Source organism: Staurois parvus, unplaced genomic scaffold (genome assembly GCF_062004578.1).
Source record: "Staurois parvus isolate SC_StPar_1 unplaced genomic scaffold, SC_StPar_1.0 ptg000748l, whole genome shotgun sequence".
NCBI classification, from domain to species: Eukaryota; Metazoa; Chordata; class Amphibia; order Anura; family Ranidae; genus Staurois; species Staurois parvus.
The window spans coordinates 2,319,742-2,337,205 of NW_028318544.1; the positions used below are offsets into that span (position 1 = coordinate 2,319,742).

General features: G+C 38.3%; 1 protein-coding gene across 1 annotated transcript in view; it reads left to right on the forward strand.

The window, feature by feature from the left end:
- PREX2 (phosphatidylinositol-3,4,5-trisphosphate dependent Rac exchange factor 2) overlaps positions 1-17,464 on the forward strand; it is a 369,719-nt gene that overhangs the window by 272,774 nt on the left and 79,481 nt on the right. The window contains exons 33-35 of the mRNA XM_089654281.1: positions 1,690-1,792; positions 6,615-6,758; positions 8,125-8,239. Of these exons, the coding sequence (XP_089510407.1) occupies positions 1,690-1,792; positions 6,615-6,758; positions 8,125-8,239 (362 nt within the window). The remainder of the gene's footprint in view (positions 1-1,689; positions 1,793-6,614; positions 6,759-8,124; positions 8,240-17,464) is intronic.

Here is a 17,464-nt window from a genome sequence, read left to right on the forward strand (position 1 = left end):
AATAGTCAACGTGTAGGATAAAGTGGGACACATGTTAGGGGGCACAGTCTACTAGGGAGTTTTGTCATAGAAGTTAGTGCTAACCAGGGGCGGACTGAGAACTCATGGGGCTCCCGGGCAATAGGGGATCATGGGGCCCCTGTGTCCTTGCCCAAACTCAAAAAAGCCTATGAAAAAGGTACCAGGGGCATCTCATGGGGCCCCCTACTGACCCCGGGCCCTCAGGCAGTGCCCGAGTTTCTAAATGGTCAGTCCGCCCCTGGTGCTAACTGAGCTATTTGCGCTGCTTGGTAATAAATCAAGAGCCTCATTGCGATTTAGGTGCATATAATGTTAATTTGTTGATTGGCGATTGCTCATTTCTCCATATTTGATTATTTAATTTTGTCACATATTGAGCCTCACCATCTTTATTTTTCACATTATAGTTGTATGTGGGTTACTTATTGATTTTAGTGCTGCTTCTTGTTTTATATCAATATAATGTAACTCACACACATACTGTATTTCCTCTTCCACGTACCATATACATCTAATTTTTACTACACGGGTCTGTGAAAAGTTCAAAAGCAAAGGAACCCATATGTTAGAACCCAAACTTGAAAATCCCCATAGGGAGCTGTAGCGGATATTATTGTCAATGCAACAAAATGGCATTTATACGTAGTTGTCAGGGGGAGAGCCTGGATTGGTCTTATTGTATGATATATGTTGAAAGCACATAATACCTTGCAAGTGGACTGCTTTTACTTGCAGAACGATACCTTATAACAGTATAATAATGCATGATATTATATGTTCACAGATTTATGGGTGTTTTTATTGCAGATACACAACATAATCAAAGGCCATCATAAGTGGGATTTCCCAAAAAGGCTTAACTTATTATCAGCATACCCTGGGGTCTTAAAGGAGCAAACCTGTTCTATAAAATGTGTAGACTTTCATTTTGTTTAAGAGATGGGGTTGATTTAACTTAGTTGTTAATGTTATTAATTTGAAAGTCATAGTGGTCTTGTATGCACTATAATATGTATATGTGTGCATTCTTTCAATAGCGGTAGGTTTATCTCCTGGAATATATGCGTGTTTTTTAATTTACTATAAGTAAACTATTATATTTTTATAGTTCCGTTTTTAGTTAGTTTTCGTGATTAAGACCAGCAAAGGGATAGCACCATAACATTATAAACAGGGTCTCCTTTTCTTTAGAATGTGATATCGATGTGTAATATGAATTATATGGCCTTATTCCTCACATTTTTATCACGGTACACATCCATATACATTTCACTTGCGGTTTTGTTCAGTGTAAAGTGATATCATTGGGTAAAAGCTACCATCTTGTGTAATCTACTTGTTTTACTATCACAATGTGACAGAGAAAAGGATTGATAGTGGTGTGAATTACAACTGCACTTGATAAGCACATACACCAATTGTACCCTAATGGGAGCATTTGTCATGAATTTCATTATTCTCCTCCAAAGCTTTGTACTGCCAGTGAAAAGAGCCATAATAATGTGAAATAATTCTTTTAATCTTCACTACAGACACTGTCTTTCATTATACCTATTGAAGTCCTGTCTGAAATGATATTAATTCTTTATAAGCTGTTACATTGCTGTGATATGAATGCATTGTGTATTCTTGTATAATCCTGATTTGCCGGCGTGATATTTCCTACAGACAGATGAACAAGCTATGCTGGAGGACTCGCTTGTCGCTTTGTTAGATTTGGAAAAGGTCATGTTTCACTTCAGACAAGCTGAACAAGGACCACAAGTGGCAAGTAAGTATTTACACCAGACTTCAGTCTTCAGGAAAAGGATCAGAACTTTTTGGTGAAAAATATATTGACATTTCTTAGCATACCTACTGAATAACCTTTTTTTTATTACAGAAATCTTTTTCTGTATCTGGTTGCTTTTCTAGCTAAATTTCTGTATGTACCATTATCCTCATCTTTTGAATAGATCTTTAGAATTAATCTGGGCATATAAAAAAAATTCAGGCTAACGAGCTCACTGGTTCCAACATGACCTTTTTGTCTGAGCCTGTTCCAGTCTTGCTTAGAGGCATTAGAGGTTTAGAAGGAGGCTGCAAAACCGAGAACCATGTTGCAGGCTGCTCCACCCCAAAGTCTTGTGAGAAGCTCCCTAAATCTGGCTTCACTGGATATTTAAAAAAACTCAGAGTTAAATGAATGGCCTGCTTTAGCATTCTTGTAGTTGCAGTGTTTCCAGGACAGCATTAGTGGTTCATTGATTTTATTTAACATAACATATCATGCAATATATTATAATGCAACGTACTGGCAATTCTGAGACTCACTGTCACATCATCTGACTCATTTAGCAAATCAAGATGAATTCTTAAACCAAACAATGTGTTTGGCAGCTTCAATTACATACCTAGTAGCCTCCCTGGCGGTATTCCCGAGTGTAGCTCGGGGTAAAGTTTCAGTACCACAAGCGGTAATCCCGAGCTACACTCGGGCTTACCATGCGGCGCTGCTCTGCGATCCCTCTGTCACTTACCTTGTCCTGCGCTCCCGCGATGTCCCTCCTGCAGTGTCCCCGGCAATGTAATCCGGCTGATGCCGGCATCTGTCATCTGGGTTCCGTCCTCTGCGAGCGTCGGGACGTACAGGGGATGGAACCAGCGGGAAATTTGAAAATGACAAAAAGTGACATTCACAAAAATCACTAAAATCACATAGTAAAACATTACTGTACCAAACCATTTCACATACATTTTGTCCCCAGTGCTTTGTCCTGTGCCCTGCCTACATTTTTACTGTTCTTTCTACCTGGAAACCGAGAAATGTCCATGGCGGCCAAAAAGCGTCCCTTTAGGTCAAAAGCGGTTTTAGACCAGCTAGAGAACAGCGATAGTAAATTAGAACTACTTGCAGAATTGAGTGATAATGATTCATGGGGAAATTCGTCATGAGACACTGAAAACGATTTTGCGACTTTGCTCAGTGATATGCGAACTTGGCGCTGTATTTCAAATTTCAGTGTTTTTGGTTTGATTATATTATTGAATTAAATTTATTATTATTATATTATAATTTTTTATGATTATTTATTAAATTATAATTTATGATTTCGTGTTTCAAGTTTTATCCTACCCGGGATGTTTACTAGACTCTTCTTCGGACAGATTTCAGTGAGTTATTCCTAAGAATTACAGGCCTACAATATAAAACGCCAAATTTCCATGCAAAATAATGGTACCGCTTTCAGCACCACAAATCTGAAATAATCATACCGCCAGGGAGGTTAACATAGATAAAACATATAGTACACATTTCGTAGTATATTGCATTTATGTTAAAACAGTGGTCTCCAAACTGCTGCTTACGTGCCAGATGCAGCCCCTTGCTTGCCTTTATCCAGCCCCTGGGGCACTGTTCCTTGCACTGATACAAGGTAATATTCCTCTCACTGACACCAACTATGAGGTAGCATTTCTTTCACTGACACCAACAATGGGGTACTATTTCTTCCACAGACTCCAAAGATGGAGTGCTATTCCTTCAACTGACACCAGTGATGGGGCACTACTCCTTCCATTGATATAAAGGATTGAGCATTATTCCTCCCCACTGACACCAATGATGGGATACTATTCCTTCCATGAATACCAGCGATGGGGCATTATTCATCCCACTGGCACTAATCAAGGGATATAACTCCTTCTACTGATTTAAACAATTTGGCACTATTCTTTCTACTGACACCAACAATGGGGCAGTATTCCTTCCACTAATGACAATGATGTGGCACTATTCCTCCTCCTACTGACCACAGGTGCTATCTAATTTGTTTTTACTCCTACTGTCCACCAAGCCTAAGACATTGTCTAATCTCACTGATCCTGGGACAGTTTCTACTCCCGAGGGTCACAGTCTGGGCCCCCTAAAATCTGAAGGTCAGTAAACTGTCTCTTTGGTTAAAAAGTTTGGAGACCCTCATCTTAAAATATAGATCATATTCTATAGCATATGCCATAGGTATCAACAGTCTTGAGAACCATTAGCAACTTCAGTCAATAGTCAAAAGCTTTGTCATATCCAGAGTGATTACACTATCCCAATGATCACACACATTTTCCTTCCTTATTCTGCTTTTCAAAAAATGCCTCTACTGCTCCTTCTTCCTGCTAGTATCATATGAGGATCCACTCATGAAACACACTCTGCTTGTTTTTACCATGAACTGGTGTCTGAATCCATCAATCTATGGAATATGTTGGCAACACATTGAATCATACAATCACACCAAATACCATACAATTTGTTGTGACTGTATGAATCAATAAAAAGTAGATTTATTAAAGTGTTTTTTTTTAATAAACATTGGCATGATGGAGGCATGTTTCCTTTATATTGTATTTAATGCTGTTCATTAGCCATTTTAGCTCCAACAAGACTTTATATAGTGTGTGATTGAAATAAGCATATCGATAAACCAAACGTGCACAGCAAACCCTATTGGACCTCCAGCCTCAGGAGGGGTCAAGACAGTCTGGGTTTATAATAAAAGGAAAATTCTAAAATCCATATGGCAATAATGGGCGTAATGGGCACTTCACCTCTTTTACAAAATTCTGCTGCCTTTAGATACCAGAGAGCTGCTAATAGAGGCTAACAGAACTTGCAAAACATGCATCACACTGCACTACAATGTAAATGCTTTGCTGTAGAATAAATCAGTAGAGGTTTTAAACTTCCTTAGACAAAAGCATCAACACAATTCAAAGTGAACACTGTGTAATATATCCCATATTCAAATGTACAGATGCTCACCAGGAGATGAAGCTAGACTTCTTACAGCTCCATAAGTCCTTAAAAATGTAGCACAGATATGCTGTGAAAATTCTCAGGTTCTGATTATTGAAAAATAGAACAAAGAAATCAGAGTAACAACTGGTGTTTGTGGCTGGAGTTTTGATAATTACTGTATATCCAGAATGTTTTGGGGCCCCACGCACAGACCTTTATTAGAGCATTTGAAGAAGGAGTGCTTGTAAAACGCCAAATCATATTTTTGTTAATACTTCCAAAAAAACAAAAACAAATATGAGGTCTTCACACTACAAAATCACTGTGACCAGAGAATCAGAACTTTCTGTTCAAAGATATTTGTATCCTGTTGAATGAAAAGGCAGCATTAAAGAAATCTCCTTCAGCTCTTCTGTCCTTGGAAATGCCATTTTTTTTTAATGTGAGAGCATCGTTTGTATAAAGGGTTTTTATTACCTGTCTTGTTTCCATAATTGTTTTTGCTATGGGGAAACAAAGCACAGCATGCATGCTATGTCAACTGAAATGCTGTTCTAATTGCCTTCAGTTTATAGTCTTCTAAAATGCAATGCTTCTCCTGTGGGATACCAGATTTGGGTCTTTGCTTGCTAAGCCCAATGTCTTAGAGGTGGCCAAGGTAAAATTAATTTCTGAAGTACAATCAGTAATGCACAAAACAGCAAATCAGTTTTCCATGAAGGTTATTTATATGTTTTACTGGTTTTAGTCACAACTGTGTCTTCTGTCCTGTTGTCTTCCATGGTCACTATAGTGTTGTCCCTGTGATTTCTATGCTCCTAGTATTAACCATACCTGTTGTGAAGGTAGAATGTAGGTTGACTTCCTTCTAAAATTGCTAGTTGCCTGGCCTGACTTAAATTCTTATGAGTCTGAGGCCCAAAACAGCATGCAGGAAATACATATCAGACAAAAAAACTGAGAATTCCTGTTCAGTATATACTTGTTCCAGGTCAAGGACCCCTAAGGGTTGACAAGAAAGCATCAACATGACAGTCAAACAACTAGCATTTCATAACATGGAACTAGCTTTTGCTGGAACATGATTTGGCATTGCTGGAATATTGGAAACTGCAATTCAGTGTTTCTAAATATAAAATAATGCAACTAGGGACAAAGAATCCCTTAATAGAGTACAGTACTGGGGATACAGTGTTTGTCAGCACTACAGAGGTAAAAGATTTGGGAGTACTTTTTTCAGATGATTGCAAAATGGGCAACAATGTGGTCAGATAGTGGGAAAACGCAAACAGAATTCTAGCATGTATCACTTGAGGGGTCACATGGAGAAGGAAGAAGGTCCTGATTCCCCTATATAGATCTTTAGTTAGACCTTATTTAGAATACTGTGTCCATTATCTGGAGACCTCACTTACAAAAAGATATTGATAATATACAACTAGTCCCTAGCTGAGTAGAAAAATGGTTAAAGGTCAGGAGATAAAACAAATCAGGAGAGACTTCAGGAAGTTAAAATGTACAGTCTGGATGAAAGTAGGGGAAGGAGAGATAAGACTGAAACCTTTAACTACATCAAGGGGGTGGAAAAGGTTCAGGAGGGCAGTATTTTAAATATGAATCCAAGATCAAGAACATGGGGACATGACCTCAAAGTAGCAGGAGGGAAGTTCAAATGTAATGCTAGACACTTCTACAGGTACATTGTAATTATATCCATAGTATTTATTCATTTTAAATCCTTGTATTCAATATCAAGATCAGTAGATGAAAACCAAATTAGTAGAATGAGAGGCTACAGCAACTTTTCATCTTCATCCCTCAGATGTACCTATCACCTATCAGGCAGAAGGAAGTCGCCAGGCTTTGAAAATTTACTTCTACGTAGACGAGTATCACTTTGAACATTTACCACAACGCCTGAAGAATGGAGGCGGATTCAAAATTCACCCTGTCCTATTTTCTCAAGGTGATTACTTTTTTTTTAACATTTTCTTAAGAAAAGAAAAATTGGGTACTTTTCCTCTGAATACTGGATTTCCAGGAATTTCTGTATCCTTGTAGCAAAGAATTAACAATTTGAATTTTTCAGATTTGAGGTTTTAATTCAATTATTTGTGATAAAGTGTTTTAGTGCGGACATTTAATCTATTATGGTACCTAATAAACATGGTCCATTCAATTTTCCGATGGATGCTGCTACAATGTGGAAGTCATTTTGTAACCTTCAAATGGGAGTGGCAGTATTTATTTCACTGTTTTTTTTAGCATGTCCATTGCTACCAGTTACAGCATGCTTATGTCAACAAATATGTCTAATTCATTCATGGAGTAATCATATAAAGCTGAATTCCAGGCAGATTAAAAAAAAATAAAACATAACTACAAATTGACAAGGTTTTTAAAACATTAGCATACATTGGTAAGACTAAATACCTAGGCATCAGACAAAATATACCCTTGAAGTGCCCCAAATCCCCCACCCACACACACCACAAGGGTAAAGATTTGTTAAGTCTGGGGACGGGGAGCTAGGTGTAATATTACCTTATCTGACACTCTGGCAGGCTTCCACCACACTGTGGGACAGGTCCCTGAAGCCTGTTCTAAGGTGCTCTGGCTGGCAATGTGACTTCACCAGATATAATGCAGGACCAACATTCCTACATTATGTGTGAAAAAGGCAAGGGACTGCTCTCCACCCAGAGCATAGGAGTGAAGGCGTGAGCACTGGAAGAGTCAGGAATATGGTAAGTATTCCACCGTATTCCTCTACCTCCTAGATTTCATTGCAATAGTATTTTTTGTTTTAATCCCAGAATTCAGCTTTAAACTAATCTCCTTTACATATACAGTGCAGGAATACAAACTAGCTACATAAGAATTAATGGGATTTAAACTTAAAATTAATTTTCATTAAGTAAAATGCAAATGTAGCATACCCTTTCTGTAGACCTGTAATCAATCTACTCAGAGAATGAATTGTCCATATTAAAATCCTCTAATAAAGTATCATCTAATATTAGTATATGTATATATATATATATATATATATAAAATGAAAATATGTACTATTTAGATCTTTCATTCTACTGGAAGAAAGATCAGCCAATGTATGCTTAGCTAATTGTCTGTGACGCAACGATCTGTCCTACATGTAATCCAATTTCTGTCCTGTTACTGTCACTTCTTCTTAATGGTCCATGCACTTCATGGCTGCTCACCTATAGTTTGTTATATCACACAGAGATGATAAAATCAGGACAGCGTGAGGCTGTAGAGTGGTTTAAGCTACAAAGGCAAAAAAATGAAAGTAATATCTCTTCTTATTTCAGCCCTGGAGAGCATGGATGGCTATTATTACAAGGATAATGTTTCTATAGAGGAATTTCAAGCTCAGATTAATGCTGCTTCACTTGAGAAAGTTAAACAGTATAATCAGAAACTAAGGTATGTTCTTCAATTACTTTTACTTATCTCCCACTATTTTGATGTTGTATATTTCTGTTTCCCAGAGCGGATTAGAAAAAAAAAAATCTTTCAGCAGCACTGTGTTGAGGACGTAGTTTCTTTTTAAAGAGAAACTGTAATGGTTTTGAGATGTGCTGTTATTATATCTGCGTGTGTATATATATATGTGTATATATATATATATATATATATATATATATATATAATCTTTGTTTTAGTAATAAATATTTCTATATTTTAAATACTTGACAAATGATTCCTAGAGCGAAAGAGACAACATCACAGCAGGCAATGATTGGTTATTGCTTTGTGGCACAGCTGGTCAGATTTAAAGTCACTGCTTTGTTGGCTCTTTCCAGTGTAACTGAAAGAGCCCCACCTACTGGCTTAAAAGAAAATCGCAACATAATAATATGCAATATTTCATGAATATTTCATACACATTTCTCATAGTCCTGACTATAATAAAGAAATCATATGCTTTCCCTTTATTTATTGTGTTTACAGATGTGATCTGGGTGCACATGCTTTACAATATAAATGAGATGTTACGTGGCAAGATTGCCATTTCTGTCTTTATATTGGCACTTTCACTGACCACTGTTTTGCTAAAAATTGGAATAAATGCTTCCCACCCACAATCTTCTTCTAAGTGATTCCCCATGCTAAGGGAGTTTAAAGCTAGATACACACAATAAGAAAATTGAAAGAAAAATTCAGTACGAAAAATGATCGGACAAATATCTGATTGTTAGTAAAATGCTTTCGACAGCCAATTCAAACTGTTCAGACGAAAAAAACGAAGGTGCAAATGAAATAATTTTTATTGTACGTCAACACAACATCCGATTTCTGCTCAATGTGTACAGTAATTGTACAGAAATAATTGAATAGAAATAAATGCCCATGATCAGAAGCAAAATTTGACCCGGAAGAAGGTGGCAACAAACATACAAATATTACACAAGACAGAACGTTTACCTTTGTCATTCAAAAATTTTTGTATGAGTTAATACCACTGTCAGTTACGTCATGGTATACACCTATGTAGAAAATCAGACAATAGTTTGTCTGATTTTCTCATAGTACAGGTGAAACTAAAAAAATTAGAATATCGAGCAAATTTATTTCAGTAATGCAACTTTAAAGGTGAAACTAATATATGAGATAGGCTCATTACATGCAAAGCAAGATAGTTCAAGCCGTGATTTGTCATAATTGTGATGATTATGGCTTAGAGCTCGTGCAAACCCCAAATCAACAATCTCAGAAAATTAGAATATTGTGAAAAGGTGCAATATTCTCGGCTCAAAGTGTCCCACTCTAATCAGCTAATTAAGCCATAACACCTGCAAAGGGTTCCTGAGCCTTTAAATGGTCTCTCAGTCTGGTTCAGTAGGAATCACAATAATGGAAAAGACTGCTGACCTGACAGTTGTGCAGAAAACCATCATTGGCACCCTCCATAAAGGAGGGAAAGCCTCAAAAGGTAATTGCAAAAGAAGTTGGATGTTCCCAAAGTGCTGTATCAAAGCACATTAATAGAAAGTTATGTGGAAGGAAAAAGTGTGGAAGAAAAAGGTGCACAAGCAGCAGGGATGACCGCAGCCTGGAGAGGATTGTCAGGAAAAGGCCATTCAAAAGTGTTGGGGACTTTCACAAGGAGTGGACTGAGGCTGGAGTCAGTGCATCAAGAGCCACCACACACAGACGGATCCTGGACATGGGCTTCAAATGTCGTATTCCTCTTGTCAAGCCGCTCCTGAACAACAAACATCAGAAGCGTCTTACCTGGGCTAAAGAAAAACAGACCTGGTCTGTTGCTCAGTGGTCCAAAGTCCTCTTTTCTGATGAGAGCAACTTTTGCATCTCATTTGGAAACCAAGGACCCAGAGTATGGAGGAAGAATGGAGAGGCACACACTGCAAGATGCTTGAAGTCTAGTGTGAAGTTTCCACAGTCTGTGTTGATTTGGGGAGCCATGTCATCTGCTGGTGTTGGTCCACTGTGCTTCATTAAGTCCAGGGTCAACGCAGCCGTCTACCATGAGATTTTGGAGCACTTCATGCTTCCTTCCGCAGACAAGCTTTATGGGGATGCTGACTTCATTTTCCAGCAGAACTTGGCACCTGCCCACACTGCCAAAAGCACCAAAACCTGGTTCAATGACCGTTGATTTACTGTGCTTGATTGGCCAGCAAACTCGCATGCCCTGAACCCTATAGAGAATCTATGGGGCATTGCCAAGAGAAAGATTAGAGACATGAGACCGAACAATGCAGAAGAGCTGAAGGCCGCTATTGAAGCATCCAGGTTTTCCATAACACCTCAGCAGTGCCACAGGCTGATAGCTTCCATGCAATGTTGCATTGAGGCAGTAATTGCTGCAAAAGGGGCCCAAACCAAGTACTGAGTATATATGCATGCTTATACTTTTCAAAAGTCCGATATTGTTCTATGTACAATCCTTTTTTTATTGATTGCATGTAATATTCTAATTTTCTGAGATAGTGGATTTGGGGTTTTCATGAGCTGTAAACCATAATCATCACAATTATGACAAATCACGGCTTGAACTATCTTGCTTTGCATGTAATGAGTCTATCTCATATATTAGTTTCACCTTTTAAGTTGCATTACTGAAATAAATGAACTTTTGCACGATATTCTAATTTTTTGAGTTTCACCTGTATGTACCCCAATGACATGTGGCAAATGACACTGTGTATGGCTGCTAGCTATCAGACTGGGCTGTTGCTAACAGTTTCATACCCTCCTTATGTTCAGGGACTAATCAGAGTTCCTGATCATCTGATCAATATATCAGCTATGATAGGTGATCACATGCAAGCTGCAGACTTCACTGCGAAAATAAAATCATTCAGCCTACCACTTGCAAGCAGTGTTTACATGCAGGCTGGAGATTTATTCATGAAACATAAACCACTACAGCCTAAAGATGGAAGTGTGCCCCTGTTTATTACTATAACTGTCATATTCAATTCCAGTTTGGTAACAAAAAAAAAGTTCTCTTTTTATTTACATTTTTGTCCATTTGTCCTTTAAGTCTTCGGTCACATCAAATCCGACTTTGAAATCATGCAACTTCACTTGAATTCGCACAATTTCAAAGCTGGATGTCAGTCTGACTTCAGGTGCGACTTGCAAGACATCTGTGTGACTTTATGCACAGATATCTATGTAAGTTGCACCTGGACTTGCAGAAAGTAGTGCATGAAGTACTTTTGAAATCAGTGCAGCTCTGATGGAGTCGGAATCACACTGATATGGCCGCTTCCATTGTGGACAATAGGGTGCGACTTGTCATGTGATTTGAAACTATCAAACCACATGACAAGTCACACCTGTGTGACCGGGGACTAATAAAAACCAATCAGGGTTTTTATTAAAGCAATGTACTAAATTAAATTATTGTATATCCTTACAAATTGTAAAAATTATTAAAGCAGAAAAATTAGGGTCAATAGGGGATGGTCTCTTAAAATTTCACCATAATTCATCTGAAAATGTAGCTGTGTGTTTTTAATCACAGCAATAAAGCATGCATCCATGTTCCATCCATAACATCCAGAGCGATCAAGCTCTGAATGAGCATTGTGTAGTATTTGTGGTTTTCACAGGATAGAAGGACAGTATAGCTGTGTACAGGGCACAAGGGCCATCACCGCCTGACCATGTCTTTGCTCATTGTGAGTGCAGAGATAAGAGTGAGGGAGAGGTTGCCAGTCTATGTGCACATGAGTGGCCTGTTGAAGAAGACACTTTGGATTGTTTCATCGTTTCCTGTTTTAAGTCCAAAGTACAAAAAAAATGTAAATTGCGGCCAGGGATTCTATTGCTAAACTAAAAGAATTCCACAGGAGGGGATTTTCACAAGTCACTACATAGTGATTTCTAAAATAGAAGTCAGTCTCTAGCTTATCCAGAAAACTCTCTTTAAAGGTGGATTTTCAACCTGTTTTAATATAATATTTTCCGTTAGTATCATAATGTGCAGGCAGTTGCAGATATATTTTAAATGGCAGAGATTTTTAATATAGTTGTTTCTGTGAATTATATTCAATTACTTTGTCGCAGAAAACCATCTCTGTGTTTCACTGCGTAAATCATATTTTTTGCCATTGAAGGGACCACTAAGCGCTATGCAAGGCAAAATACTCCTATGCGTACTGCTGACTGTAGCGTGTTTACAATAATTATTATACGCAAGAGCATAATGAAAATTAGACACAGCCTCAGCCTTTCTGTCCAATGCATTTCATTAGCTAGGCTTAAAAAAAATCAAAGCCTTCAAATGGAAATTTTCCCTCCTGTGACTGAGGATCTACTGAAAGTGACGTCTGTTTCCTTCACTTTCAAATAGTCCCCATGAGATCCTTTAAATGCATGTCAAGGATGTTGCTCTTTTGATTAGCTAAACGGTCTTGAGACAAATGAATATCCACTGAGTTGGTGAAAAACAATACACATGATTGTTTAAATGAAAAGCCTGCTTGGAAGAAAAATAATTTGCAAAATGACTTATTAAAATAATCCTTAATGCACTCATAATGAAATTATTTTGTGCACATGGACAGTTCCTTTCGATAAAGGGCAGCATACACAAATCGATAGATGCCAATGCCTATGAATTTATTCTGGTAATATGGATATAAATATTTGTATCAGAGAAATCACATGGTTTAATATGTCACTCTAGAATAAGGATGCACATGCATGCATAGATTTCCCTAATCAGATCAGTCTTAGCACTGTTTGTAAAAATTTGGCAATATACAAGTTAATTGATATTAATTCTTGAATTTTAGAAGTAGACATTACTGCTTCTAAGTTTATTAGAAAATGCTGGAAAATCTCTGAAAACGTTAAAGTGTTACTAAACCCACAACAGAAAACAAGTCTGTATATGCTGTAAAGCATGCTTGTTATACTCACTGAGGAACTTAAGGGGTTAATCCTCTGCATTGCATAAAAAATGCTATCTGATCCTGTCTTCTCTGATCCTCCCCTTCTTCCAGTGTCCCCCCCTTATCTTCTGATAAGATATATCTGTGGAGACACTCTGCACATGCTCAGTTTGGTGTCTATTGCTAGAGTGTTTTTTTTTTTAATCTTGGGAAAGTGCATGTGATCAGTACAGGGCTCAGCACTGTCCAGACAGAGGTCAGGGGTTCTACATCCTCCTTGAGCAGAAAGAAAACTCCTCCTACAAGCTTCAACCAGTGCTCTGAACACTCATAGAAGTCACAAGACTGCTCTAACTGCTGATGAGAAAAGGTATATAGCAGTTTATATTTACTAAAATAATTGTATTTCCATGTTCTGTGTACTGTGGGAGACCAGATAGAGAGAATGCAGTGTCCTGGGTTTAGTAACACTTTAAATGCTAGGTGCCATTTATCCAAAGAACAGGCAGAAATGCTTCATTTGTTGTTTGCTGTGATATAACTTTTTGTGTCTGGGAAAGACAGTAATGAGATCTCATTGATGATATGCTGGTCTGACCATCTATGGCTACCAATATAGTATCCCATTCTCACAACAGTTGTCTGTCATCGTCACTTGTTTTTTTTCCAAATTATATTTATTGACTACATTTAGAAAATTTGCAGACTAAAATGTACAGCCAAAATTACAACTTTTGTTCATTCCATACATTCATTCTTGCTTGTATGCTAACTGATGCCATACTAGATTTTGCTATTGATGGTAGTCATTTTTTTTATAACAATGTCTGCAAAAACAGATAAACTGTCACTTGTAGTGACCAGTCCAGGCATTTATTTATAAAAGGTGGTGCGTGGAGAGACTTGGTATTTAAAGGGAACCTGTCACTTGTCCCATTCTTAACAAAGTTTTCTTTAGGGTTTTTCCCTTTGCTACTGATCTACTGATACTTATTTTCCCCCTGCTTCCATACTGTGCTTGTTCATCTGCTGGAGTAAATGGTCCTATGCAAACTCGGTTTTATTCCTCCATACCCTCTTGAAGTAATGTGGGAATGCGGATAAGGTACCTGTAATGGAGGGGGCAGACAATCAAGTAAACCTGTTATTTTGCTATGAAAGGGCAGACTGATAGATTTGCCTGGAAGACCAGGTGGATCACAAAACAATTGACAGTCCAAGAACAATATAAATCAGAATGATCAAATCGATTATAAGGGAAATTATGCCTATTGTACATTTCTTGTGGATTTGATCGCTCTTATCTTCTTGCACAGATCAGATTGAAAAAAAATCAAAATGTGTGTTGCCACCATTAAGAAATGCAGACAATGCAGCTTTCCCCATTAAAACACTTAAGATTGCACCAGGTGGTTATAATAAACCAGACCTCCCATTGAGGAATCAGTCTGGAAAGGACTTAGGTTCACACTTGGGTTGGGAACGCTCTCATAATTGTGCACATTCCTTAGCCAATAATTCTTAATGCCATCCCCACACAACAAAATAAATACATTTTTTGCACATGTGAAACTGCATGGTGCTACACAATTAAAAAAAAAAAGAGTCCAGGACTTATTTACCCACATTTCTGCAGGTAGGGCAGCCCACTGAACTGAATGTCCTGCCCTACCAGCAGAACATGGTTGGCACATGTGTGAACTTAGGCTTAGTGAGACAACTTTTACTGGAACTGGTAGGAATCTGCTTCAAGTTTTGTAAAATTTACTGCAATGTACAGTACATAGGTCACCCAGAGGGAATGGTTTTTTTTTTCCCTAAAAAAAAGTGGAGTTACACTTTAAAGTCATCAGCCAACACTTTTTTCTTATTTTCAGAATGAATGGATTGTGGTTAGAACTTCCCAATTGGTTTTACTGCTCTATATGTTGACAACATTGTCACAGGGACATGAAGTGGGGGAATATATCTAATGGGAACTCATCAGTTATGCAGGCCATACATGGGTCGAATTCCAAACTAATTTTCGGAAACTTTGTGCATTTTGTAATCCGATGGTACCACCATTGATTTCGAAATTCGACCAACAAAGCCTTCAACTTCACCTCATGTTGCTACAGAAAAGAATTTTCATGGCCAAGAATTTTTGTTTCTTTCCAGGTCACAGCTCATGCTCATTTCTTTTTCGTTTATATATCTTGCACGATTCTCCCATCATTGATTCAAAATTAATTCACTTTTTTAAAAAATATAAAAATTTTCCATCACTCAAATTCGATAGTCACACGAACATCGGCTCTTTCTGTGACCCACTAATGGCGCAAAAATCGAACGAAAATTCTTAGAAAAGATTTTCGAAAGAAAATGATTTCGGAATTCGTCGCATGGTTCTAGGTAGAGGTCCTAGTCTGAGGTTCTAGTCTTTCTGACTCTTCCCCAAAAAATAATGTGTTTTTGTTGTTGTTTGCATGCCTGGAGGTTTTTCTTCCAAAGACTAAATTTCATGTGGTTCTACGCAGAGCTATTGTTTTCTTCTTCCTACAAATATAGAGATATGTATATCCTAATAGGTGTCTAGGCAACTCGCTACTCGCACATTTCTCACAAATCTTACAGTTCAGCAGACTTCATACTTCAGAGATACATGCAGTAAAGTATTCTTTTTTTATACTAATAATTCCAGTTACCTTGCACCCATTAAACTGTTGTGAATAATATCATTTGAGCAAAGGCTTTTCCCATTAAGTACAGCTTTTCTAAAACCTGTATTTTCAGCATGGAGCTGGACTGGGACTAAAAGCAGTCTGTGCATATCAATTACAGCAGAACTAATTTGCATAAATTGCCAAGATTTGCTAAGCCCAGTAGAGCCATAATATATGATTACTGGCATCATTGTTGCCTCTGTAGGACAGCAGGGAGCAATGCCAGACTTGACAGATCAGCCCGCATGAACCTAAATCTGACAAGTAGATGAGCTGGATCACACACTTCTGATTTGATGAGATCTTTGTCATTCTATTTATTGGCATTATTTTCATGTGTGCATTTTCATTAAGAGTAGTTTTAAAAGTTCTTGAAGTAGCATCTTAGCTGTGATTTAACAAAAACACTTCTGCCATGGAGATCAATGTATGTAGTAATGTAGGAAGCACCCTCTTCCACAGAAAATGCATGCAGCACATACAAAGCAAACAATCAAGCATACACACATATAATAGCATAAAATGGGCAACAAATGCATGAACATGTATATAAGGGCTAGAAAACCCATACTCTTTGCGATGTGTAAACCAATCTCTAGCCAGATCAGCCAATCTGGCAAACACCAAGCCTTTTGGATTGCAAGTTCAGGGCTGCCTACTAACACCGGATATGAAAAGAAAGTCTTGCATCACCGCATTCACGTTAATGTCTGGCATTTGTACCTTAAGTTGCATTGCAGTAGGGTAGCTCATACATTGGGAATAGACTGCAAATGCACAGCAGTGAAAGGAAAGCTGGACCACCTTTTTTTTAACGCAGCGCAACACAACACATTGCGTGTATGCTATGGTGTGCTGTAGTATGACACCCATCATACTTTTCTGTTGGAATGCCATTCTAAATGAGTGCAATGCATTACTGCAGGAGTGAAGCCAGCCTACAGGTCGCTCAAAACATATTGGGACATTCTGGGGTTATTTAGCTCATGTGTAGCACATGCCAGTGAGTTCAGTGCATGCCAGAAATTCCTTTTCAGGGCATTTTCTGCCCACTTTTATTAAAATGGAAGAAAAGTCCAACAAACAAGGCAGGCGTGTGCTTGTGATTCGGTTCTGTTTTGATTCCTTTATGAACATATTCGATTGCACCTCATTTGGCTTTATTTTTGTTGTCTCTCATAGATGTCTACATTTTTACTCTGATGCAGCCTCTGTTGGCAACTCTTGTTTGTATAACATGCTTACAACCAATAAACCTTTTGTTAAGAAAAAGTTCAGTAAGAAACCCCACGCAGGGGCAGGGGCAGGGGCGGACTGACAACTCATGGGGCCCCTGGGCAATAGGGGATCATGGGGTCCCTGTGTCCTCACCCACACTCAAACCACACCCAAAAAAGCCCATGAAAAGTACTAGGGGCATCTCATGGGGCCTCCTACTGACCCTGGGAGCTCGGGCAGTACCCAAATGGTCAGTCTGCCCCTGCGCAGGGGTTGTCACCATCAATATGAACAGAAACAATGTGCAGCCTTGCGGCTCTCTTTAGCAGCCCTGTTGCTCAGACCTCATGCCT